Source organism: Cervus elaphus, chromosome 22, assembly GCF_910594005.1.
Source record: "Cervus elaphus chromosome 22, mCerEla1.1, whole genome shotgun sequence".
Taxonomy (NCBI): domain Eukaryota; kingdom Metazoa; phylum Chordata; class Mammalia; order Artiodactyla; family Cervidae; genus Cervus; species Cervus elaphus.
The window spans coordinates 47,530,078-47,557,156 of NC_057836.1; the positions used below are offsets into that span (position 1 = coordinate 47,530,078).

The 27,079-nt window shown below is 46.9% G+C and overlaps 1 protein-coding gene across 2 annotated transcripts in view; it reads left to right on the forward strand.

The window, feature by feature from the left end:
* LARGE1 (LARGE xylosyl- and glucuronyltransferase 1) overlaps positions 1–27,079 on the forward strand; it is a 591,484-nt gene that overhangs the window by 548,025 nt on the left and 16,380 nt on the right. For both annotated transcript variants that reach the window (XM_043880667.1, XM_043880668.1), the window contains 2 exons: positions 2,771–2,934; positions 12,882–13,160. In XM_043880667.1, the coding sequence (XP_043736602.1) occupies positions 2,771–2,934; positions 12,882–13,160 (443 nt within the window). The remainder of the gene's footprint in view (positions 1–2,770; positions 2,935–12,881; positions 13,161–27,079) is intronic.

Genomic DNA, 27,079 nt, shown 5'->3' on the forward strand with positions numbered 1-27,079 from the left:
CTCCTTATCCCCCAGGACTGCTGGTAGGCCCTCTTAGAAAGTGACTCTAGACGCACTTTCATTGGCCACTGTTCCCTTTCCCTTAGCTATGAGTGGCTATGAGTATATCCACTAGAGGCTTGCTGGGCATGCAGATCAGGGAGGAGTCCTGTAGGCCAGGAGACACTGAACTTAATCCTGCAGTCAGAAGGGGTCACCTGGCTCCTAGGGCCTTCGGCAGAAGGAAAATTCTAGTTCCCAGCCTTATATCAGTTATATACTGATGCAAGGCTGATATACTGATATACAACTATACCCTGTTGGCATAGGGGGAACTTTCAAATAGGCACGGACATCAAATTGGTCTTGAGAAGCAGAGGAATATCCCTGACTGCATCCTTTCTAAAGGTTAAAAATGTTCAAGATAGCTGAGCATGTCTCATAGATCACTGGATCACAACTGATTACCCAAGTGGCCTTTGGGGAATGTATGGGAGCATTTGGAGTTATACTCAGTCATCTGGAGAATGCTACGATCATTTATTGGGCTGGGGCCCAGGAGGCTAGCCACCCTGTGTTGTGTGGGACAGACTCATGTAATGAAAGTGACACTATCTGTCATCTAGTGCTCAAAATCCATAAAACCTCAGTGGTGTACAGAGAGAAGCATGAAGAGTGAGAAGTGCTTATGGAGGCGGCTCTGCTGACCTTGGCTGGGCTCGCTCCCGTGATGGGCAGTTGGGGAGACTCCACTCTGTTCCATCTGTCTCCTCTCCCAGCAGGCCAGTCCAGGCATTTTCCCAAGAAGTATGCACTTCCTCTTCAACCTGATCCCTCAAGATTGGGACATCATTGCTTCCCCTCATACTGTTTGCCAAAGCAAGTCACAAGTCCAGCCAAGGAGGTTCAAGGATTGGGGAAATAATCTTTGCCTCTGTAGTAGGCAGCACCAAGAGTCGCATGACAAAGGGCAGGGGGAAGTGAAGGAACCGGACCATTTAATGCAGTCAGCTGTCAGAGTACACATCTTGAGAAATAAGATCATAGTTTAACCCAGCAGTTCCCAACCTTTTTGGCACCAGGGACTGGTTTTGTGGAGGACAATTTTTCCATGGGCCGAGCAGGGGTGGGGGATGGTTTCAGGATGGTTCAAACACATTACATTTATTGTGTACTTTATTTCTAATAGTATTATATTGTGATAGATAATGAAACAATTACACAGCTCACCATACCATCACATCAGTGGGAGCCTTGGGCTTGTTTTCCTGCAACTAGATAGTCCCATTTGGAGGTGATGGGAGAGTGATGGGAGCCGCTGTAAATACCAATGAAGCTTTGGTTGCTCACCAACCGCTCACCTCTCACTGGGTAGCCTGGTTCCTAACAGGCCACAGGCCAGTACTGGTCCAGGGCTTGGGGACACCTGCTTTAGCCTATCAAGGCAATGGTCTTAACTGATAGAAATCATATGAAAGTCATATGAAGTCATAGAAGTCATATGAAGGTCATAGAGAAGTGAGTGAATGTATTTTCTTCTTGATTACTACACTGTTGGTTTGGAGATTTTAAAAAAATATTTATATATATATGTATATACCTTCTTGGAAAAATATTCTGTTGTATTCAGCTATTACTCTTAATAACTCGTCATGTAAACTTTCATCCATATTCAACTATGTATCATCATATAATGAACAAAGCTCATGTAACAGAAAAAATATTGGAAGCAACCATGTGATCTTTGGCAAATTATTATTTTCTTTCAATAAATTTTATTGAAATATGATTTGCATATATGATAAATCCACCCATTCTAAGTGTACATGTATTTTCACAAATGTGTGCACCCATATAACCATCACCCTGATTGCAACATAAAACATCCCCATCACCCAAAGAGCTTCTCTCCTGTCTCTTCCCAGCCCTTTCATTCTGCCACCGCATATCCACTGGTCTGATTTCCATCACTGTCGAAGTTCATTAACTTTTTCATTGCAGTTCTTCACCTGTAGAACAGGTATAATCACCTCTGCCTGGGAGGGATGTTGGGTATCGAACATCTGTGTATCAGCAGATCAGGAAACCTGCAGATCTGCATGCGTTTATGTTGGACGCTAAGTTCCTCCTTTCCTGTTAGTGGGACAGCTCACTCTTTGACTAGTTGGTTAGGAAGGAGGATAGGAGAGCTAAGTGAAGAAGTCCTACCGGCAGATTAATGAAGTAAAAGATCTCAGAGTACCAGAAGAGAGGGAGAAAGAGAAAAGAGCAGGTACTGAGACTGATTGAACTTGGATGAAATTAAAGGAAGAGATTTTTTGTTTATGGGATTGCTTTTCCTTTCCAGCACATGGTATAGAGTTTTAAGTCTGTAGCTCTAGGGAGAGAAGAGCATCAGGTCACACAAAGGTACTGTTCAGTTTGGTTTTCGTTACTCTGTTCTTTGACAGTTACCACCTGTTGTTTGAAATTGTTGTGCTGGGTCATCAAGGAAAATGTTTTTTGTTTTGTATAAGGAGTTTGTGGTTGCCTATCCATTTGTCAGTGCTGCCACAATCACTCTCGGCTTAGAGGGTCTCATTCCTCAGATGATGAGGCAGCGGCCCTCTATCATCACCTCTTTGACATCAGATTATGTTGCAGAAGAAAATGAAGACAGGATCCTGTCCTTCTCTGACCGGCCGATCAGCAAGGTCCAGCAGATAAGAAACTCAGGGAAGGACAGGGCACGACAGGCTGACCCCCTTGGGGATCCCCTTCTTGTTCCCAAGCCTTCTTTCCTACTTTTCAGCTCCAGAAGCAGCTCTCAGAACTGGACGAGGATGACTTGTGTTATGAGTTCCGGCGAGAGCGGTTCACCGTCCACCGAACCCACCTATACTTCCTGCACTATGAGTATGAGCCTGCTTCAGACAACACAGACGTCACCCTGGTCGCTCAGCTCTCCATGGACAGGTAGGCAGGCGGACCCCGCTGCCCACACAGTCCCCTCACTGCTGCCCTTCACCTGGAGAAGGCAGAGATGGCCCCACCAGCTTGGAACATGGAAGCCGGATAACATAGGGCTTATGTCTCATCCCTTCTCCAGCACTGAAAACCAAGGGCTCCTGTATTTTGATGATGCCGGTTGTTTTTGAGGATGGAGGAAGAACTGATTCTAAAAAATAGAGCTCTAGTCAAATTACCTCAAGGAAAAGGGGAGATGTATTATAAGGAAACACCTGGACTGGACCCACAGTTGATGTTGGAAAGCAACTGCTATTTCTTTTCTTACACATGTGTTGATGCAGGGATCATTCTTGGAGCCTTTATCAGGAAGTACTGATGTGGTCCCTACCCTCATGTGGCTTACAGTCTATTGCACTGATTCTCAGCCTTAACTGGGGACAAATCAAATTACCAAAGCAGCTTTAGAAAAAAAAAAATCATGGTTCGGCTCCATTGCAAACCAGTTAAGTAAGAATCTTTGTGAAGACCTTGCATCATTTTAGGTTTGCCATGTGTATCCAGTGTTGATAATATGGGACTAGTAAATAGTTAAGTCAAATAATTAACATTGTGATAAGTGCTTTGAAGGAACAGATTTCGATATTAACAATGTCAAGAGAGGGACCTTCTTTAGGTGGTATGATCAGGGGGAGGTCTTTCAAAGGAGGGGACATTTCTACAGAGACTTGAGGATAAGAAAAGGAGTCAAGCCTAGTGGGGGTGTGTGAAAGTATTAATTGCTCAGTCATGTCTGACTCTTTGCGAGCCCATGGACTGTAGCCTGCCAGGCTCCTCTGTCCATGGAATTCTCCAGGCAAGAATACTGAAGTGGGTAGCTATTCCCTTCTCCAGGGGATCTTCCCAACCCAGGGATAGAAGCTGGGTTTCCTGCATTGCAAGCAGATTCTTTATTGTGTGACCCACCAGGGAAGCATGTGCATTGCCAAAAAAAAAAAAAAAAAAAGTTTTCCAGGCAGATAAAAGAGCAAGTGCAAAGGCCCTGTGGTTGGAAAAGCCTTGTGTATTCAGATACCCTGACAGAAGACCAGTGTGGCTGAAGCATCACTTGAGAGGGACTTGAGATGGAAGCTGCATGAGGTTAAGATTGTAAACATTAGAAACTCATAAAATATTTGGATTTTATTCTAAATGTGATGGGAATTTATTATAGAAATTTACACACAGAGTTTTTGCTTTGGTTTATGTTTTTGAAAACATCTCTGGCTGCCAGGAGGTGAGTGGATTCAAAGCCTTTCAGGGTTATGCAGTTTTTCATTTCTGGCTGTCCTGTGTGCTTCCTGCCCACCTCTGCTAGCCAGCTTCCTCTCCAATTTACACATGGTGTGCAAGTGGCTGCCCTGGCCCCAGCTTTCTCCATGTCATTCCCTCTGCACTCCCATAGTTAGGAAGGGAGTTTGATGGTCTCATTCTGTCTTTGAGCCACTTTGGAGATGCCTGTGGATACGATTTCATGGGGTGGTTTTAGGAGGAAATAAGTTCATGCCTTTAAAGTGCTGAGGACAGTACCTGGCACACTTAGTAAGTGTTCAATAAATGTCACTTGTGATTAGTCACGAGTGATTGGAGAATGAGCAAAATGAAGAAGCAAGCACGGGGACACAAGATGGTTCACAGACAGTAAGCAGCCTGGGAGTCCCAGAGAGTGGGGGGACCTGGCCTCTGGGGGTATCTGGGAATGACGCGTGTTGACAGTAGCTGTGGAGGCGGTGAGTCCCACTGCTTCTTAGCAAATGACAGCTCGTGGAATTAAATTGCTTCATGGCTAGTGGTTTCCTGGAGATGCACAGACTCCAGAACACCTGTGCACAACTTGCTGACCATCGTTCAGTTGCTAAGTCGTGTCCAATTCTTTGCAATCCCATGGACTGCAGCACACCAGGCTTCCCTGTCCTTCACTATCTCCCAGGGTTTGCTCAAACTCATGTCCACTGAGTTGGTCATGTTCTCTAACTATTTCACCCTCTGCCACCCTTTCCTACTTTTGTCTTAGTCTTTCCCAGCATCAAGGTCTTTTCCAATGAGTCAACTCTTTGCATCAGGTGGCCAAAGTATTGGAGCTGCAGCATCAGTCCTTCCAATGAATATTCAGGGTTGATTTCCTTTAAGATTGACTGGTTTGATCTCCTTACAGTCCAAGGGACTCACAAGAGTCTTCTCCAGCACCACAATTTGAAGGCATCTGTTCTTCAGTGCTCAGCCTTCTTTATGGTCCAACTCTCACATCTGTACATGACTACTAGAAAAATCATAGCTTTGACTATACAGACCTTTGTCGACAAAGTGATGTCTCTGCTTTTTAATACGCTGTCTGGGTTTGTCATGGCTTTCCAAGGAGCAAGCATCTTTTAATTTCATGGTTGTTGTCACTGTCTACAGTGATTTCATAACAAGTAACAACAAAGATGGAATGAAACAAATGGGACGAAAAGGACAAGTACAGAGGTTCTGGCACCAGCTAGGTCCTTGACCTGCTGTGTCCTCTCAGGAAAGGTCTTTCCCTTCTCATGACCCCAGTTTTCCCATCTCCAAAATTCATATGATCTCTCAGCAGATACTATGTAAGCATCTATTACTGTGTTGTGGCCAACTCTTGTAGGGCTGGGAATATATATATAAGACTCTATTCTGCCCTCACAGAATATGTAGTGAACTCAGGGCTCAGATCATATATTTGTTTTCTATTGTGGTTTAATCAGTCACCACAGATCTTGCAGCTTTAGAAACACACTTTTTTCTTATCTGACTGTGTCATGGATCAGAAGTCTGGATACATGTTAGCAGGTTCTCTGCTTGGGGTCTCAGGCCTGAAATCCAGGTGTTGACTGGACTGTAGTCTTACCTGGGAGTCAGGGTGCACTTCTAAGCTCATTCAGGTTTTGGCAGAACTCAGCTCTAGGACCAAGGCCTGCAGTTCCTTGCTGGCTGTTAGTTGGGATCCTTCTGGGCTCCTAGAGGTCACCCTTAGGTCTTTGCTGTGTGGAGCAGCTTACTTCTTCAAAGCCAGTAGGAGAATCTCCCCAGTCTGTTATATGACATAATCACAGCCATACTATTCTATCATATAGAATAGTACCAGGTTCTGCTCACACTCGAGGGAGGGGTGATCCAGGACCGTATACCAGGAGCTGGGGCAAGAGTCTTGGGGCCAGCTGAGAATTCAGGCTGTCACAGGCAGGGAACAGGTTTGACAACAGATGGGTGCTATGAGAACCCACGGGAGGAGCCCCTGTCCCGGCTGGGGCAGAGAATGGAAGGAATAGGGAATACCCCCAAGAGAGGTTCTGCCTACATTGAGCTGGAGGCTGAGTGAACTGACATTAGAAGCCTTGTAGGGAAAGGAGGAGCCCCCTGTGAGGAAGCAGGACACCAGGCCCGCTGGGATGCACACAGTTAGGGCTTAGGTGCTCGGGTGAGGAAGAAGAGAGCAAATGATGTCAGCCAGGTGGGCAGGGCTTGGGGAAACCAGGGTAGGTGGTCAACTCTTCCACCTCAAACCTGCCAGGCTGCTGGCGAGGCTGCATGAGGGATGACCTAGACCCATGTCCCAAGTCACCCCTACCCTTCCTTACCAGTCTGGGTGCACACACCCTCTCCCACCAAGCCCAACAGCAGGCTACCTGCCAGAACAGTCCACTCTTTGTGTTTATTTTTCCTTCTTCTCTGTGCTATTTAAAATGAAAACAAAACCTAATCCTTGATCATTGTACTGAACGATGGTCAGGCTTGGTCTTCTGTTCCAGGCAGCATAAGTATATCTCAGTCCCCCCAGAGGAAGCACATGAAGCTCAGATACTATGATCTGCCCAGGTGAGTGAGTTCCAGGCAATCCCAGTTTCCCATCTTTCAGAGCATCCTGGTTTTCCTTGGTCACATTCACACCTTCTATTTGTACATTCAGTTTATCGCCAAGATATTCCCCATCAAGATCAGTAGCCAATGGCCACCTGTGAACTCAGGAGAAAAATGTGAGACTCTCTGGGAAAGCCCTGGGACATAATGATGTTCAGTTAGTGCTTGCTGGATCCAGAGACTCTGACCACAGCATCTGCACAGGATAGGTATTTAGGAGAGGGAAAATGAAGTAGGGGGATAAAGGAGAGGAAGACTTGGGTTCAAAGTCAAGTTGCACTACAGACTAACCATATGAATTTAGACATGTTATTTAGGCTGTTTGTGCCTCACTCTACTTACCTATGAAGTGACAATAATACCATTCATAGGTTACCATCTGCTTTATAAAGTAAGAGACTGGAAAGTACCCGGTGATCAGCAAATGTGCCACAAACACTAGCGCAGTTCTCTTAATGGTTTTTACTTTTATGCTGGCTATGGCATTTGCAACCTGGAATCCACAAACAATTAGAAGGAAAGGACTTCAGAGGTGGTCTAGTGGTTAAGAATCTGCACTTCCACTGCAGGGGGCACCGGTTCAATCCCTGGTTGGGGAACTAAGATCCTATATACATCGTAAGTGCCCCCCCCACAAAAGGAAAAAAATTTAATTATTAACAACCCAAATCCATCCTTATGTATATACTCGTTATCAATGAAAGAATACAGACAGGACAGAGCCCCTCCTTCTGCGGCTAGCCCTGAGCATCCTCCTGGCCTGGGCTTCAGGAGACCTGGCACCTGCCCTCACCACCCCCTTAAAGACAGGCCAGGCACCTCTCACCTCAGCTGCAAATACCAACCGCAGATGCCTTCCCTTCAAAGCACACACATCCCCCAGCATGGCAGACGTGTGATCCCCCCTAACGCATTGTGACAAGCACTGCCATCCAGACAATACCTCAGAGAACTCAAGGAATTCCACACCCAAGCGAGAGACGCTTCGCGGGACATAATCAGAAATTATAAAGCAGTAGCACACAAGCTGATGAAGACGGCGGAAATGCCTCCTTCCACTCCACCCCACACATCCAATTACGATGCAGCGGGCTGACTGGTGCCTCTTGGATTGATTTTTAATTGAAGAAACATTTTGGGTATGTTTGTAAACCTTTGAGTCAGAAGGAGGCCCTACGTGAGTGCCACAACGAATTAGGGGAGCCGGCATGTGGGCTCCTGGGCCCGGCTCCCTCTAGAATTCCATTCAGAAAGAATGAATGTCGCCTGCTGCAGTGGTGGACCCGGCAGGGCTGCTCCTTGCCCGGCCGCTCACTCCAGAGGGTGGTCGAAAGGACAGAGGGAGCTGGCCAGGAGGGATCCTGATTACAGCATCCCTGCCACCTGGCTGGGAGACACTTGCTTTTCCCTGCTTCTTGAAGGAAGCCCTTGAAGTACCAACTGCAGTTCCAGGGACTCATGTGGCTGATGGGCCTGCTCTGTTTTCTGCAAGTGAGGGAAAGAGAACATGTGCTGAGCTAACGGGGTCCCATTCTTAAGTCCCATCGCAGCACAGCGTCTCTTGGGACCTTGTTAGAGCACAGATAACACGGATCTCACCCCAGATCTACCCAACAGGGATCTCTGCAGTGGGACCCAGGAATCTGTGTTGTAATAAGCCTCCTAGGTGACCCTGAGCCTGCTGAAGCTTGGAAAGCATCACTCTAGAGAGTGAAAAGTACTCCTTTCACCATGTGACAGCCAGGGTGATCTTTATATATATATATATATATATATACAGCAGGTCACATCATTAGAACTCCCTGATGCATTCTTATCGCCTTTAGAATAGTCTTAGTGCTGCCCACCGAGACCTTGACGTCCCTGTATGACCTGACCCCTGACCATCCCCAAACACGTCTCTCCTTTTGCCCCTCTCTTGTCCATATGCCATCTACGCTGGTCCTGTTTCTTCTTACTTGAGAACACACTAAATTCTGTATCCCAAGGGCTCCTCCCTCTTCTTGGAAAACTTTTCGCCCAGGCTTTCTCGAGATCAAGACCAGTCTTTCTCCTTGTTCAGGGCTCACACTAACCTTTCCACTTGCCCTCACCCTTACTGTTCATCCTCTTTCCTCTTCTGTGGCCCATCTAGCCCTCAGTTCACTCTGATCTGATCTTGGTCTGCTTATTATCTTCTCTCCAGAAGTGCATTTGAAAACCTTGTCTTTCTCATTCATTCTGGGGCCCAGCACAGTACCTGCATGCTGTAGATGCTCAGTAGATATTTGCTGGAGGTGTGCGTATTTGAAAGGCAGCAGTCACAGGTGTCAAGTACCAAGCGTAGATGTGTGCTGTCACTTCAGTCCTGTCCAACTCTTTGCAACCCTGTGGACTATAGCCCACCAGGCTTCTCTGTCCATGGAACTCTCCAGGCAAGAATACTGGAGTGGGTTGCCATGCCCTGCTCCAAGGGATCTTCCCAACCCAAGGATCGAAGCCCCATCTCCTGCAGCTCCCACACTGCCGGCGGATTCTTTACCACTGAGCCACCAGGGAAGCCCCCATGTGCCGAGTGCCTGCTGCATGTCCAGTTCTGTGATAGACATGTGATGGTCAGGACTAAGGCTGTTCCCAGGCAGCGGTCACAAGGCTCCAGGAGCAGCTCTGGGCAAGCCCCACCAAACAACCACTTTTCAAGGCCCCTGCTTGTGTCACATTTGTTAATGTCCCATCGACCAAAGCACGTCCCATGGCCAGCCCAGAATCAGTGAGGGGGAGGGTAATAGCAAAGCATGGAGATAGAGGAGGGGGAAGAGTTTATAGCCAATTTGTCATTGACTAAGGTATTATTGTCCCCTGTATGCATGTGCAGAAATGGAAGCACAAACAACTATGGTCACTTGCTCAGAGATACTGACACAGGTCAGAGTTCAGACCTAGTTCTGCCTGAGCCCAGAACCCTCAGTTACCCTCTGGACCCCTCAGCCTGCCTTGCTCAGGGTACCAGATTGGAGTCATCTGCCTTGTAGGGAGCAGGTTCCCCATTCCAGCAGAGGCTGAGTGGCCACCTGCCTGGCTGCTTGGAATGACTGACATTCTAGAGTTCCTTCCAAGCCCACTCTTCTAGATTTTGGACTCGGACATCTCCCTGACTGCTCCCTGACACCTCCACAGACTGTCTGGGGCTCCCTGTCTCAGTAGGACCCCCTGGGGGAAGCCTTCCGGACCTCTCTAGGCATTCCTGAGCCTTTGCCCTCCTCTTCCCAGCATGAAGCGATGGGGGGCATGGCGGGGGAGGGGAGAGCAGGGGACAGAGCATCAGGATGGGTCCTGGTGTCAGCGTTTCCTCTCGTATGCTGCGTGCTCTTCAGCAAGTCAAGACCCTCCCTGAGGCTGAGCCCTTTCGTCATAATGATGGTGTAATCAGACTGAAAATCTCAGAGGTTCTTTCCAAACGGATGATACTGCAGTTGCAGAATTAATCTTTGTCTCTTGAAACCGTCTCCATTGGTCCAGGTCCTTGATATGCCAGATCCTTATCTTCCTACCTAAGGAAGACTCAGCACAAAACTCGGTGTCAACAAGAACTACACAGGGACAGACCTTAGGGAACAAGTGTGTTTGGGGGGAAACAACCAGGAGAAGGATGAAGAGGATGGGGGACCTCTGACCCCAAGAGAGACCAAGGAGGAAGAGGAGGAGGAGGAAATTAAGGGAAGCTGATGCCAAGCTTAGACCAGGTTCCAGTTTGGGGAGACAGGTGATGGGAACATCTTTCTCAGCCAAACCCAGTTCATGTTGAGTAGTGGTCTGGATCCCGGGCGCTGGAGTCAGACCTGGGTGTGTGGATCCAGCCTGTCTACCTTGTAGCTATGTGACTTGAAAGAAGTCGCTTCTCCTCCTGGAGCCTCTTCCCCTGTAACACAATGATGAGAATCTGCACTGTCTTTATAGCATTACTGTGAGTCTTAAAAGTGCTAACAGCCCAAATGTGGCTGGTATGCCGTAAACAACAGCTATGTGGTAGAGATTTATTGTATCATGATCACATTCTGTCTATTATCATCGTCATGATGAACCTCGGTTTGTCTGTCTGCCTGTTGCTCAGATCCCAGCAGGGAGCTTGGTTTTCAGGGACAAGAGAGATTGGAGCCGGTGGCAGGAAGACAGGAAGTGGCCGTGCCATCACTCGTTTTCACTCACTGAGGTTTTCTGGAACCTCTGGCGCTGATTCCTGTGGAGTCCACGTGGATGTGACATTTATCACATTAGCAGCACCTTTCTCCCGAAAACCCTAAGTATTTTGTGTCTCTGTCCTCACTCTAAACTCTTTGCTGAGAGGGGGGAAGACGAGCTGGATCAGGCAGGGCTTGCTCCCTGCTTAGAAAACTCAGACACAAAATCCAAAAGCAGGTCAGTGGGAGAGTCCCCAGCCAAAGTTGGCCTCCCTTCACACTCGGTCATGCCTCCTGCATCCCATCCCCTTTAGCAGTTCTGACATCCACATGGATGCAGAAATTATCCTTGCCCTTTACTCCCCAAATTTCAAAGGCTTTGTATAAACAGCTCTCTCATCCAATTGCAGAGTCCTTCCATTTTGCAGAGACTGAGATGCAGGTGGGATCATTCAAAATCCCAGGTTCTCAGAGCCCGGCAGAAACCAGGGGCCTTGTAGCAGAGGCAGAACACAAATTTCAGTGAAATCAAGCATTGTGGAGAATATAGTGCCTCTTTCAAAACTGGCTGTGGTCAATTTGATTAACAAGCGCTATAAAGTATGAGAAATGGAGGGCATTTTACCCCATGAATACCTTAATCCTCCTTAGTGAAAGAGGAAGCAAATCCAGGCAATACCAATTCACAGAATTACTGAGAGGAAACTGAAAGTCCGTCAGGAAAGCCATTGACACAAGATAGGTGTGCCCATTTTCTTTTGTTTAGAAGCATGGAAATGCATGGAATCTATTTCCTGGTAATTGTCCAGATAAAGTGAGCATTCTGATTCTGTACGTCTTGCTGGGTAGGGGAAAAAAAAACTGAAATAGGCTTTTGCTGTTTTTTTAACCATAGATTTTATGTAGCAGGCACTTCTAATGCTTCTGGGGGAAAAAATACTTTTTTTCTAGATGTCTCTTCAAACATTTTTGCAGAACCCTCTTGGTTGGGAGCACCTTTTGTTTTTTATCTGGGCTCCATTCCCCACCCCCACCCCCCGCCCACGCCACGGCCCAGTGTCTCCAGGTAGATTTGCAAAATTGCAAGGTGCCCCGGAGCAGTAAGGGCTCTGAAAAATGAAGACAGCATCACCCCAGGCTCACTTTTGTCTCCAGCATTCACATATTTTGGTTTTTTTTTTCCTCCCCTTTGCCAGTGTTTTCTTTTCACTGTCTTCAAACTCCTGTCCAGGTACCAGTGCACACAGTCCAGGTCCAACACTAAGGCTGAATGGACACGTGGAGCCTCAATTCCTTCATCAGGAGAATGGGGGGGATGACAGATGAGGGGCACAGGGTCTGGGAAGTGCCTGGTGCATAGTGATGAGTCGGTCATCGTGGTTATCATCACTTTTATTATTACAGCTTGTTTTCATGCTCCTTGTAACTCACGGCCTCCCTTTGGCCAAGCCTCCTATGCTGGTCGCTGCTTCAGGAGAGTAGTGGCACTGCTGTCTACCTTTGCTGAGCGAGAGGGGGAGGTGGGGAGTTTTAAGCTGGAAAGGGATCTTTACATCATTCCATGTACTTTTCCCACCCACTATTGAAAAGAGGAGCCTGAAAAGGCTTATAGTGAAATGTGACTCTCTCCATGTCACCTGTCTGGTTGTAAACATTCAAAGGCTAGGAGCAAAAAGCCGAGTGTTTTGTGCCCATTTGATAGATAAAGGATCGGAGGTTTGGTGATTGTCCCCTGTCACACAGTATTTGATTAATGTTTAGAGCAGGGGTCTGGATTCGGCACCAGCCCCAGGCTGGCGGACGATGGGCATATACGCAGATAATGGTTGGTTACGCCGGTGAGGCCCGCGCATGCGCAGGTGCGTCAGGTGTCCTTTCTTCTTGCAGGCTCCAGATGCTGGAGGCCATCTGCAAGCACTGGGAGGGGCCCGTCAGCCTGGCGCTCTACCTGTCGGACGCCGAGGCCCAGCAGTTCCTCCGCTACGCACAGGGCTCCGAGGTGCTCATGGGCCGCCACAACGTGGCCTACCACATCGTGTACAAGGAGGGCCAGTTCTACCCCGTGAACCTGCTGCGCAACGTGGCCATGAAGCACGTGGGCACGCCCTACATGTTCCTGTCCGACATCGACTTCCTGCCCATGTACGGACTCTATGAGTACCTCAGGTGAGGACACGCGGGGTGCAGGCTCCAACGCCCTCTCTCTGAATGGGGCGGCTGGAACCCAGAAGGGGATGGGAACTACCTAAATCCACCCAGGGATACGGCCCCTGACTGCTGGGTTTGGAGGGGCCCCACGGCTACCCAATGCCTTTATTTTTCTGAGTATTGGCTTGAAATCCCAGTTTACCTCATGAAATGTTCAAGGCAGAGTTTGGTCTAGAAAGCATCTCTTGTCTCCCAGTCTAATGCTCTGTCTATAGCTTTCATGAAAACATCCCTCTTCTAATTTTGGATCAGACAGCCTTCATCTAAGCATTCTAGTAAGATCACTGCCTATTCTGTAAAACAAATCAAAGTGGTGGTGATGGCTAACATGTATTGAAGTGCTCGCTGAGTGCCTGGCACAGTTCTGAATACCTGACAAGTGGGATTTCATTCCCTCCCCTTGCAATCCTTGCCACAGGTACCATTATTAATCTTTGTTTTCCCAGTGGGAGACTGAGGGGCTGAGATGGGAAGTTGGTATGCGGGGCTGCATACCTACGAAAGTGAGAGCTGAGGGCAGCCGGCCTAACCCCAGGGCCGTGTACTGATCATTGCTGCTGCCTTGGCAGCTGGGACTCCCTTCCAGCCCTCCTAACGTGTGGAGGGCAGGGATCCAGCAGCTGGAGAAAGCTCTCGACTTGTGAGAGGCATAGATGGCTGTGTGGGGGGGTGGCATTTGTTGTGGAATAACAAACCATCTGAAGCAGAAGGGACTGTAGAATCCACCTAGCCTGAAAGTCCCCAATCACGCAAACTGAAGTCACAACATGTAACTGGTCCAAGTTTGCTTTAACCCTTTATCCCTGTCATATGTCAGCGTGAGTCACCTCTGCTCCTGAGTGCCTTCCTGATCCAGGTACCATGAGGGGTGGTTTGCATATGTTGTCCTGCTGGATCCATACGTCGAGTTTAAAAGGCAGGTATGGTGACACTCTCCCTGTTATTGTGAACAGGGAGGCTCGGGGAGGCAAGGTAACCTGCTCAGGTACCCCTGGGCTCCGTCAGGATTTGAGCCAACATCCTTGGACCCCAGCTCTACAAGCCTGCCTGCTTCATACTTGCTGGCTGCTCTGTGGCTACCCACTGTGCCTGGCAGAGCAGGATCAGGATTCTTTCTCGCCTGGTCTCTGGCCCTCCCCACTTCCCTCCGCTGTGTGTACCTGTCTGTCTCTCAGTCTTACAGTCTTAAAAGAACTCCCACAAGAGTCTTTAACCCTTTGGTCCTGAAGCCAGAGTATGTGTTTGATGTGAGCACACCCGTCCCACCCCTGCAACCCCCACCCTGCTCTCGAGAGCAGGGGAAGGCAGTCGGTGTTCCCTGTCCACTTTCTGAATTGAGTTTCCATCTAGGCTTATCTTGGGATGTTTCTGCCTGCTGAGCAGGTGGAATCCCTTCCAGCCTGTCTCGGTTAAGAATCACAGATGAGTGACCTCACGGCAACACACCCCTCAGTCAGGCAGGATGGGAGGTGTCCTCTCAGAACACTGAGCACCCTGAGCCCAGGACCCTGCCGGGGCTTCAGGAATGGAGCTGTCCTCCGGCTCCAGCTGGGCCTTGGGATCTCGGTGTGTGGAGTGAGGGCGCCCCCGCGTGGCAAGACCGCACTTTCAGCCCCTGATTCTTGTGAATCCTGAGACCTCCGCTGCTTGCAGGTTGGTGACAGACTCTGGGTGCATCCGGTAGGGTTTCCAAGCGAACTGATGGTCGGCGGGGAGAGCTGACCTCCCCCCTGCCAGAGAGAGGCTTCGGGACTGGACCATAGCCCACCCTGCACCCTCTGGGACTCTTGTGCTGGAGCACCTGTGGAGACCTCCTTCCAGCTAGTTGAACTTGGCCCCGTCTTAAAAGTCAGGTCTCTGCTCTCCCATCCAAAGACTGTTTTATCATGGTCCTCGTGATTTGAAAAATATTACACATGAACAGACTATTCAGAATGTATTTTATCTTCCTGTGTTTTATTGATCAAAGCTGTCAATAATTGCTAATCATGACCTTACCCAATGTGATATAACTGGTATTGCCCATTAATTAGCACTTTCTTACTGCAGAGTGACCTGAAGTTTGTGTTGGCCTGTAGCCACATCCGAGGAACATGTGTGGTTTCCCTTGTGCATTTTGAAATATTGCAAATTGCCCCTAAAAGCCCATTCCTTTTTTCACAGGCCAAGACCCTGAGCCGAAAATAACTGCTCCTATCCAGTGCTTTCTTTTTTAATTATTTTTAATTGGAGGATAATTGCTTTACAATGTTGTGTTGGTTTCTGCCATCCAATAACATGAAGCAGCCTTAAGTATTCATGTCTCCTCCCTCTCGAACCTTCTCCCCACCCCATCCCACCACTCTAGGTTGTCACAGGGAACAGCATTAATTTCCCTGTGTTACACAGAAACTTCCCACTAGTTCTCTGTTTTACATGTGGCAATGTATATATTTCATTTTCATTTCATACTTTCTCAGTTCGTCCCACCCTCTCTTTCCCTCACTGTGACTACACGTCTGTTCTCTATGTTTGTATCTGTATTCCTGCCCTGCAAATAGGTTTATCAGTACCATTTTTCTAGATTCCATATATATGTGTTAATATACGGTATCTGTTTCTGACTTACTTCACTCTAACAGGCTCTGGGTTCATCCACCTCCCTGGAACTGACTCAAATGTATCCCTTTTTATGGCTGAGTAATATTCTGTTGTATATAGATACCACAGCTTCTTTATCCATTCATCTGTCCATTCATCCAGCCTCTTCTCGTGCACATGTGAAGAGAGACCAGAGAAGTGAAGTGACTTCCTATCTAGGGTGAAAAGATAGTGGGACTTCCCTGACTTTTCTTCTCCTCTATCCAGAGTTTCCATTCATTTAGTGAGTAACCATGACAAGGTACCTTAGGGCCCCCATATTTGTGACCCACACAGATAGGATCTGTGAATCCCATCGGTTTAGACCAACAGGAATGACGGCTGATTAAAGACAGACTCTTTAGGTACCCTGATGGGTGTGTCCTATCCCAGGGTTGTCAGCCTGATCTGGGGTGGAGACAGTATAGGACGGATGTCCTAGAGAGTTCGACCTAAACGGAGGCCTGAAGACTGAGCTGGAGTTCACCAGGAGAGGGGCGATGTTCCAGGTGGAGAGAGATTCATTCTGGAGAGGCACGGTGGCCAGAGCCCTGATGGGGAGAACAGCAAGAGCTGATGTGGCCAGAAATGTAAGCCAGGGTGGGTCCTGCAGGGCTTCTCATAAAATGTGCTAAGGAGTTTATACTTTATGAGCAGGGATTGAGGGACAATGGAAAAACACTGAGAGCATGGCATGACTAGATGTCCATTTAAGGAAGATCATTTTCATTGCATCAGGGAAGGATCACAGTCAGTAGGGCAAGAGGAGATAAGTTAGGGGACGACTGCATTCATTCTGGCGAGACATGGAGGCCAGCAAAGGGATCAGAAGTAGCAGCAGAGACAGGTAGATGGACCAGAGAGCAATTCTGCAGCTGAAATCAAGAACTGTCTGCAAAGGTGGATGGGCTTTAGAAGGCAAGACAGGGAACCTCTTTCAAATGTTGCCACCCAAGACTTCCTCTGCAAAAGTCTGTACCTGGAAGTCCTGCCTGCTTTGGCCTGTTTTTTGTACTGGGCCCCTCTTGATCTGCTGTGCCTATGTCCTTCTTGGACTGACCAGGATGTCATGGCATTGAACTTGAGTGTTACAGTGGATGAAGCCTGCACGGTGACCCTGGACCCCACTTGCACCCTATGCCATAAGTAAATGCGTGACTTCCAACAGTTCAGTTTTTTGCAGCCTGTTTCCTCATTGTGAAATGAAACAGACATACCAGGATTCACAAATACAAATGCCCGCTGGGGCCAGGACCTTGGCCTAAAGGAGCCAAGGGTGGTGAGCATGATTCATCACTAGGGAGACAGGAGTCCCCATCTCAGGCAGCTGCCATCTGTGCACGCTGATGTGGAATTTACTGGAGAGGGTAGAGGTCAGGCGTAAGGTCTTTATATTTTGCAAGAGGAATGAGAAATCTGGATTTTCATGTTTTAATTTCTAGCGTTGACAAGTAATTTTTTTTAAAAAACTGAAACACGGTTGAGTCAAACCAAACATGTCTTCAGGATGAATAGAACCTTCTTGCCCCCAAAGACCAACAGTTTGTGACCTCTGACCTTTAAAAAAAATTTTATTGAAGCATAGTTGATTTTTTTCTATTGTTGCTAATTTATTAATACATTTATTATACAAACATTTTTTATCGCTATCTTTGTATGAAAAGCAAGACTGTTCCTTCATAATTTTAATGATAGGAGGGGAAAAATCAGGAAAGGTCCTTCTATCCTCTGTTTTGTTTTTTTAACTGATAGAGGCATATCGGTTAGAGAAAAGACTTTAGTAGTTCAGAATCTAGTTTGTCATTAGGAGACTAACCCTTTTCTATCCCTATGGCATCTTTCTGTTTCTGAGAGGCCATGTTCTTAGGTCTAAACAGTGGTTCCTCAAATAGATAACCAAGTTGCTTTGTGGAATTAGCAGAGACACAAGTATGCCACTGGCTTTTTGTCTTTCAGGGACTGAGTATATGTAGACTCCACTTGGGGAAGGAACCCTGGCCACCCACAACCCTCAAAGCTTTTAATGTGGAAGGCATGCCTTCAACATGTGGAGCATAGTTGATTTACACTGTTGTGCTAGAGTGATTCAGTTATACGTATATTTATTTAGAGCCTTTTCTCATATAGGTTATTACAGTCTGTTGGGTAGCGTGCCGGTCATCTATCTTAGACATAGTAGTGTACATGTGTTCAACCCAGGCTCCTGATCTATGCCTCCCCACCTGAGTCTCCCCTTCAGTAACCCTAAGTTTGTTTTCAGTATAAGTCTGCTTCTGTTTTGTAAATAAGTTCATTTGTATCTTTTTTAAAAATCAGATTCCACATATGACTGATACATATTTGTCTCTTTCTTACTTGCTCCACTTAGTATGTGATCTGAGTCAGTCCATGGTGCTGCAAATGGCATCATGTCATTCTTTTTGTGGCTGAGTAACACTCCATTGTATATATGTGTACACCACATCTCCTTTATCCATCCCTCTTGATGGACACTTAGGTTGTCTCCACATCTTGGCTATTGTTAATAGTGCCGCTGTGAATGTAGGGGTGCATGTATCCTTTAGGATGATGTTTTCTTTCCAGATGTATGCCCCAGAGTAGGATTCTGGATCATATGGTAAGTCTACACTAAGGTTTTTAAGGAGCCTCCATACTGTTCTCCATTAGTAGTAGTACCAATTTACATTCCCACCAGGAGTGTAGGAGGGCTCCCTTTTCTCCACACTCTCTCCAGCATTTATTAATAGTTTGTAGACTTTTGATGATGACTGTTCTGACCATTGTGAGGTGATACCTGATTGTAGTTTTGATTTGTACTTCTCTGGTAATTAATGATGTTGAGCATCTTTTCCTGTCCTTTTTTGGCCATCTGTATGTCTTCTTTGGAGAATGTCTTTAGATCTACCTATTTTTTTTATTGCATTGGGTTTTTGTTTTGTTTTTTACATAGAGCTGCATGAGCTATTTGTAAATTTTGGTGATTAATCCCTTGTCAATGTGACCTCTGATCTTGATCATCCCTAGGAACTAAAATTTTGAGAACTGGTAAGGAGTATGATTCTATCAGAATAAGTCCCAAATCAGCACGCAGTCCTTTTCATGTGAAGATAACCATATTGACTTGCCGTAGGCTTAAGGAAAATTTTTTCAGTGAGTGGGATAGATTTGTTCCTGATCCAAACACTAAAAGTGGATATGTTCGTGACCAGCATTGCATTGGTTTGGGATGAGGTTCAGGGCACAGTTTGCATGGCAGCTGTGAGCCCCAACACCACCCCCAAAGATTGACTTCTTCAGCGTGGATATCCAACAAAATACTCTCCCCAAGCCTTGTTAAAGCATTACTGCTAAAAATGATGATAGTTGCTATTGACTGAACCCTTACCAGCTACCAGCAACCTTGCCAGCTGCTTTATATAAAGTTCCTCTACTCTTCAACACTTCTTTATGAGGTAAGTGTTATAACAGGTGACCAAACTGATGCCCAGGGAGGTTAACTCTTACTGTCCAAGAAGAAAGGTAGACACCCCTACACTAGGCTGCTCAGTAAATGGAAGCAGCTATATTCCCCCTTGAAACTCAGTATACCAGAGCAGTCTGATTGGCAGTCTTATCAGACCCCCAAATACTTACCCATATCACCTTTTTTTTGGGGGGGTGGGGGCTACTTGATGACCAAAAAAAGTTCAGCATCCCAGCTCTCCAGCAGTTGCTTAGTAACTAGCTAACATTACAGCAAAAACAAACAGATCAATTGGGAAATAATGAAATGGGCTCTATGCATAGACACAGCTGCAGCGTTTCACTGAAACCTCTCTCCCACCCCCTCCCCCTGGTTCTTCTAAAAAACGAGCGTGGAGACGTGCAGCCTTCACTCCTGATTTCACAAATGTCAAGTGAGATTCCGCAGGCATGGCGGAAGTCACGCAGACCTGCCTTGGAACCAGGTTCTGCTGTGCTCACCCAGGATGTGCCTTGGGGGCTGCTTGTTTCATCTCCCCACCCCCCTTTCCTCAGTTAGTAAAGGGGCTAATCATAGCTTTGTGGGGGCTCTAGTAGGCGTTCAACAGGAGTTAACTGTCTGTGTTTTGGCCCCTTCTCAGCACACGGAACTGAATGTCTCTGCCAGGCCCCCACCCAGAACCCCCCACTCTTGCACACTCTGCTGCCTTCAGGACAGCCTGGCAACTTAGTGTAACGATCTCGTTTTTTAAGAAATGAGAAACTATGTACTCATACCCATTCACTCTTAAAAACTACTGAGTGAGCACCTACTATCCACTCGGCGGCAGGCAGCATCGTGGCGGTGCTGTCCTTGGAGTCACTCAGACCTGCATCTCAACACTGAGCATTCTACCCTACATTCACGGACCTTCCGAAAGGTACTTAACCTCTCAAACTTCCTGTGAGTGGGGACCACAAGGTTTCTCCGCCCTGAAGGCTCTGGGAGGATGAAGTGGAGTAATGGTCGGAAAGCACGTGGCTGCAATGTCCCACACTGCACAGGTGTGGTCGTGCATCTGCGTGGCCAGGCCCTGTTCCAGGCGCTGGGGCTGGCGCAGTGCGTGGGACAGGCCAGGTTCCTGTCCATGCAGGGTCTGTGCTCTAGAGGGCGCTCCAGCTGCGGGCGCTGCCGCTACTCATAGCAACACAGGTAGGAGATAAATTTACAGGAGCTGAGACCCACAAGACGATGACCCAGTGTGGGTGGGCGGGGCAGGCCTTGAAAATGGCTCAGCCGTGAAGGACTAGTTGGTATCCAGGCATGGACTGTCTTGGCGTGTTTGAGGAATGTTGCAGAATGGCCGAAGCTCAGACAGCTCCATTAGCTGGCACTTCCCACATCCACAAGACTGGGGCAGGTGTCCCACCTCTTTCCCTCACCCAGCAGAATCCTCATCTTTGTTCAGTGCTTGCAGCTTTAAACCCCTCTGCTTTGCTTTTTTGCCAACGTTGCCTTGCTCCCTAGGGGACAGACCTGCCCCATTGGTCGAGACCATATCCTGGCTGTACGGGAGTGACAGATTCCACTTCTATTGCGTCCTCTGCAGGGTAGTGTCTCACCGTCCTCCCCCAAGACGAGTCCCCTGGCACGTGATGGCTGCTCTGTCAACACCGGTTGAATGAGGGCAGACATGTGAACAAGGGCCAGGAACAGGTGGTACCATGCGAGGCCAACTGGCTACTTGATGAGGGACGTGACCAGGTGGCATTTCCTTGTGTTCGTCATTGTCTCTACAACAGAGAACATTTGTTGAGCATGTATTATAGGCCAAGCACCGTGGCAAGAGCTTCTGCATGTGTTTTGTCATTTAACCTTATCACAGTTCATTTAACAGATGAAGACACCTGGGTGAAATAACACACCCACAGGCACAGCATTACTAAGCAGAAAACCCATTTAGCCTGGGTTTATCCAAAGGCATTCTGTGCTTAAACTATACTTCAATTTTTATAAAAAGCAGGTTATTTAACAATGTTGTATTAATTTCTGCCCTATGGCAAAGTGATTCAGCTATACATATATATACAATATATAACCTCTTCAATGTTGGTTTATCATAGGACATTGCAGATAGTTCCCTGTGCTTACAGTAGGACCCTGTTGTTTATCCATTCTGTGTATTAATATAATAATTTGCATCTGCTAATGCCAAACTCTCACTCCATCCCTCCCCAGCCCCTTGACAACCACAACTCTGTTTTCTATGTCTGTGAGATTGTTTTGCAATAAATTCATTTGTGGCATATTTTAGATTCCACATGTAAGTGATGAAGGTGAAAGTGTGAGCTGCTCAGTCGTGTCTGACTCTTTGCAACCCCATGGACTGTAGCCTGCCAGACTCCTCTAATCCTTGGAATTCTCCAGGCAAGGATACTGAAGTGGGTTGCCATTCCCTTCTCCAGGAGATCTCCCCAACCCTGGGATTGAACCCAGGTCTCCTGCATTGCATGCAGGCAGATTCCTTACCATCTGAGCCACCAGGGAAGCCCAGTGTAAGTGATACCATATGGTATTTGTCTTCCTTTTTCTGGCTTACTTAATATGATAATGTCTCGGTCCATCCATGTTGCTGTAAGCGGCATTATTTCATTTTTTAATGGCTAATATCCCCTTGTATATATGTATATACCACATCTTCATCCATTCATCTGTCAATGGACATTCAGGTTGGTCCCATGTCTTGGCTACTGTAAAGAGTGCTGCAGTTAACATAGGGGTGTCTGTACCTCTTTTTGAGTTTTGTCTGGATATATGCCCAGGAGCAGGATTGCCAGATCATGTGGCAAGTCTATTTTTAGTATTTTTGAGGAGCCTCTATACCTTTTTCCATAATGGCTGCATCCACTTATACTCCCACCAACAGTGTAAGAGGGTTCCCTTTTCTCCACACCTTCTCCAGCATTTATGGTTTGTAGTCTTTTTGATGATGGCCATTCTGACTGGTGTGAAGTGATACCTCATTATAGTTTTGATTTGCATTTCTCTAATAATTAGAAATGTTGAGCATCTTTTCATGTGCCTGATGGCCATCTGTATGTCTTCTTTGGAGAAATGTCTTATTAGTTCTTCTGTCTACCTTTTGCTTGGATTGTTTGCGTATTTTGGAAATTAAGCCCTTATAGGTTATATTGTTTACAAATGTTTTCTCTCCATTCCATAGTTGTATTTAACCTGTTTGTTGATCCAAATGCCTGATGGGCCCACCTCTGTCATCATTGTGATGGCCATGATCATCCTCCCCAATTGTAGTTATCAAGTGCCTTCTATGCATTGAAGAACTGTCTCAGCTTCTACATGAGATGGCCCATTTAATCTGCCCAGGTCCTAACACTAGCCCCACCTCACAGGATAAAACAGTGGCACAAAGATGTAAGTTGCTGGAGAGTAAGAGCAGGTGAGTGTCCAAGTAGGGCCTGAATCTGCGCAGGCTGCCCTCCAAACTGGGAAGCTCTTGATAGCCCCTCCAGTGACCGCTGGCTCACAGCTAACCCAGGACAGCACACAGAAAGCACCCTTGGTTCTTCGGTCATAGCTGCTAACAGGAAACAGGTTACATAATTGCTAAACAGGTAGGAATGAATAAGGATGTTGAGACGGACGTGAGATACTGACCAGAGTCCCTGGCAGAGATCTGGGTGCAATCAACAATGGCTTTTTCTTTTATTAATTTGCCCTGACAGCCCATTCGTAGCTTTTCTTTCTTTTCTGCCCCTCCCTACCTAACTTCAACTGGATATGTTAATACCATCAATTCAGAAGCCACAAGTCTTGCTGCCCCCCACCCCAGGTTTCAGAGGACTTTGCCCATCTCTGCCTGCATTCCTGATGTGTCTTACAGCTCCATTCCCTGTAGTCAGCCTTACCTCCCTCATTTGCAAGTCCTTGCTGTTGTCCCCACATATTTCCTGGAAGCCTATCTACTGGGAACTTATTTCCTAGGCAACTGGAATACAATCTGAACAAAACCATATTACCTGGCCGCCTGAGCAGGGGTGTGAAGCAAGGCCTGGGACGGGCTGTGCCCAGGTCGGCCTCCACAGTTACCACGCAGATGAGAAGCAAACCTAGCCCAGAGGTAGGCTGCTAAGTCCTCCTGAGAGGTGTCATTGAGATGATCTCTCGTTGCTCTAGTGGAAGCCAGGCTCTGTCGGGTCCTCTTGAAGATAGGCAGTATAAGGGGTGTGGGGGTATCTGGAAACAGGGGGGCTTCTCAGAGCTACACACACATTTTTCTGTGCCCCTCCAAGGGCTGGTGGTATCTATGGCCATGTTTTCTTGCCTGGAGAATCCTGTGGACGGAGGAGCCTGGTGGGCTGCTATCCATGGGGTTGCAGAGAGTCAGACAGGACTGAAGCGACTTGGCATCGCATGCATGCGTGGCCGTGTTAACCCTGCTGCTTCTCACCATCTGCCAGCTTGCTCACTGGTTCGTTTGCACTGTACCCACACAGTTCCAGGAATAAGCAGAAATCAGAGAAGTACGGGGGCATTTAAGACACATGTCTCAGCCTCCTCTTCAAGTAGGGATCACCCCAGCTGTGCCTGTCGACTCCTCGTGAGCCTCCTGGGAGGATACAAGGGTGCAGGCAATCCTTGCAGACTGAGAGCTGTCTACAAGCACCCTCCATGCACCAGGAGTTGTGCTAGGTGCTTGACAAATGTGATTGTTTTTATCACAAACGTTACCATTTTTTAAATGCAGAAGATAAACTTGATCAAAAGCCCCAAGTGACAGAACTACAGTTGCCATCTGGCCCTGTCCTTTCCAAGGGCCTTCTTCACAGTACTATCCGTTCTATCATGTAAGATAACCACAGATTGATTCCTTCATTTATTTAATGCCTGCTGTGTGTCTGGCACAGTGCTGGAGCAAGAAACATAACCACGAGCAAGGCTCATCCCTGACCTCAAGCGCAGCAGAGCTGATGGGTACATGAGCAGCCAACCTGTGTGTTATTAATGCTGCCACCACCCACCGTCCCCGTCTACAAACAATAAATGCTGGAAATGATGGAGAGAAAAGGGAACCCTCTTACATTGTTGGTAGGACTGTAAGTTGGTACAACCAATGGTACAACCATTACAGAGGATAGTATGCGGGTTCCTTTAGAAACTAGAAACAGAATTCTCATATGATCCTTCAATCCCAGTCCTGGGCATGTATCCAGAGAAAAACCATAATTTGAGAAGGTACATGCACCCCAGTGTTCATGTTGGCACTACTTACAATATCCGAGAAATGGAAGCAACCTAAATCCAACAGAGGAATGGGTAAAGATGTGATACAAATATCCAGTGGGATACTACTCAGCCATTAAAAAGAATGAAATACCATTTGCAGCAACATGGATAGACCTAGAGATTATCATACTAAGTGAAATACAAAGACAAATGTCATATAATATCACTTATATTTGGAAACTAAAAATGCTACAAATGAACTTATTTACAATATACAAATAGACTCAGACTTCAAAAACAAACATGATGACCAAAGGTGGGAAGGGGAGGGATAAATTAGGAGTTTAGGATTAACATACACACACTTGTTGTTTAGTTGCTAAACTCTGTCTGTCCAGCTCTTTTTGTGACCCCCATGGACTATAGCCCACATTGCTCCTCTGTCCATAGAATTTCCCAGGCAAGAATACTGGAGTGGGTTGCCATTTCCTTCTCCAAGGGATCTTCCCAACCCAGGAATCAAACCAGAATCTTCTGCATTGGCAGGAAAATAAGATAATCCATAAGGACCTACTGTATAGCACAGGGAAGTCAGTATTTTAAAATAATCTATACAGGAAAAGAACCTGAAAAAGAATGGATATTTGTATAATGGAACCACTCTGTCATACACCTAAAACTAACAACACTGTAAATCAACGATACTGCAATATGAAATTTTTTTTTTTAAAGTCCAGAATGAACCAGTCCCATAGAAGATGTAGCTCCGCATCAAACGGGACACATCAAGACCAACAGAGGTGGTCAGGGGAGGTACAGGGAAGCAAGTTCCTCTAACTGGCTGCTCACAAAGCCTTAAGAGAAAGAGTGATGCTGTTCTGGTTTTGGAAGCGGAGGCACACTCCAGCACAAATTTCTTTCCCTCCTCCTGTTCCTTTTACTATAACTTTCCTGTGAGTGAGTCCTGGGAACTTGTATGAGCATCGCTTAGGTTCCTTACAACTCAGGCTTGATTAAAAAGTGGTCTCTCTGACATTTGATGCTGCGGGTATCCAAGCTCTGAGAGCTGAGGTCTCGTTCTCTCCTGGCAGCCTGACAGCAGCCCCTGTACCTTCAGCCACATGGTTCCCAGCAGTTTGCCACTTGTCAGCATCAGCCTCAGCCACTCATTGCACCAACACAAGGAAATCAGCCCAGCCACTTCTGTTAACGGAGTGGAAGCCCTCATGACCAGAGAGTGAGGATTTTCACCCCTACCCAGGGAGCGGGGGCAGCAAGAGATGTCCAGAAAACAACGCGCACCAAGAGGGCTCATGCACAAAGCAGAGAATGGGAGATGATGGCGTTCCCAAGCTCAGGGCAGAGGGATTGGTCTTCAGCATCAAGTGCAAAGGAAAGGCAAGCAAAATGAGAACAGCAAAGTTTGTTGGATTTGACAATGAGGGGCCATTGCTGACCTTGGCCTGATCCAAGGAGTCAAAAGCAGACTGTAGTAGTTAGAGAAACTCGTGGATGGTAAAGAAAAGAAAAATCACCAATGTAGGAAGCTCAGTAAGCCAGGAGGTCGGTGCACGCCTCTGTATCTCCAAATGCTGCCTGCATCCTGGCGTCTGCTCAGTTAGGTAGGATTCCCCCCGGGGATGCCGTGTAAAGAGCATCAGCATGCAGGCTCCAGCCTCCTGCCATCTCCCTCCATCCCTTTCCCAACCTCTCCCACCAGCTGCCTTGATCCATGAACTCCCATGAGGCTCATTGCTCTAGCTGCCAAGTCACTGCATTAACAGACCTGGTCCATATAGATCCTGTGATTGTTGATCTTTCCAGGTTATTTCTACACTGGTGTAGCCTTGATTTACACAGTATTGATGTCAGTGTCTTCATCCTTTGTTAATGATGGTGGTGACCACTAGCTGTGCTTCAAGGCAAATTACTTAGCCTCTCTGAGACTGAATGTCCTCTTTGGTAAACTCGGAACACTAGTACATATGTCACAGGTTGCAGTGATTCAAGGAGTAATGTCTATATAAAGTGCCTGGCACGGGGCTTGATACTGAATACAATGAAGAATATAGGTAATTCTGATTACTGTGTATTTACCACCTACAATATATCAGGCACATTATAAGAAATTCAGTTCCCCTGGGTCCTTTATGCTTCCTTATTTCCAAACTTTGCAGATACCTTGAACCCCCTTCTCCTCCTGACTGGCCATCTCCTGCTTCTTAGAACACAGCTTAACCAATGGCATTTTTCACAGAATTAGAACAAAAAAATCTTAAAATTTATATGGAAACACAGAAGACCCCCAAATAGCCAAAGCAGTCCTTACAGAGACAAATGAAGCTAGAGGAATCAGACATCAGACTCCAAGATTGAGGCCATACAACGAAGCTACAGTGATCAAGACAGTATGGCAGTGACCCCAAAACAGGAATATAGATCAAGGAAAGGATGGAGAGCCCAGAAATAAATCCACACACTTATGGTCAATTAATCTGCAACAAAGGAGGGAAGGACACACAATGAAGAAGAGAGAGTCTCTTCAATAAGTGATACTGGGAAAACTGGACAG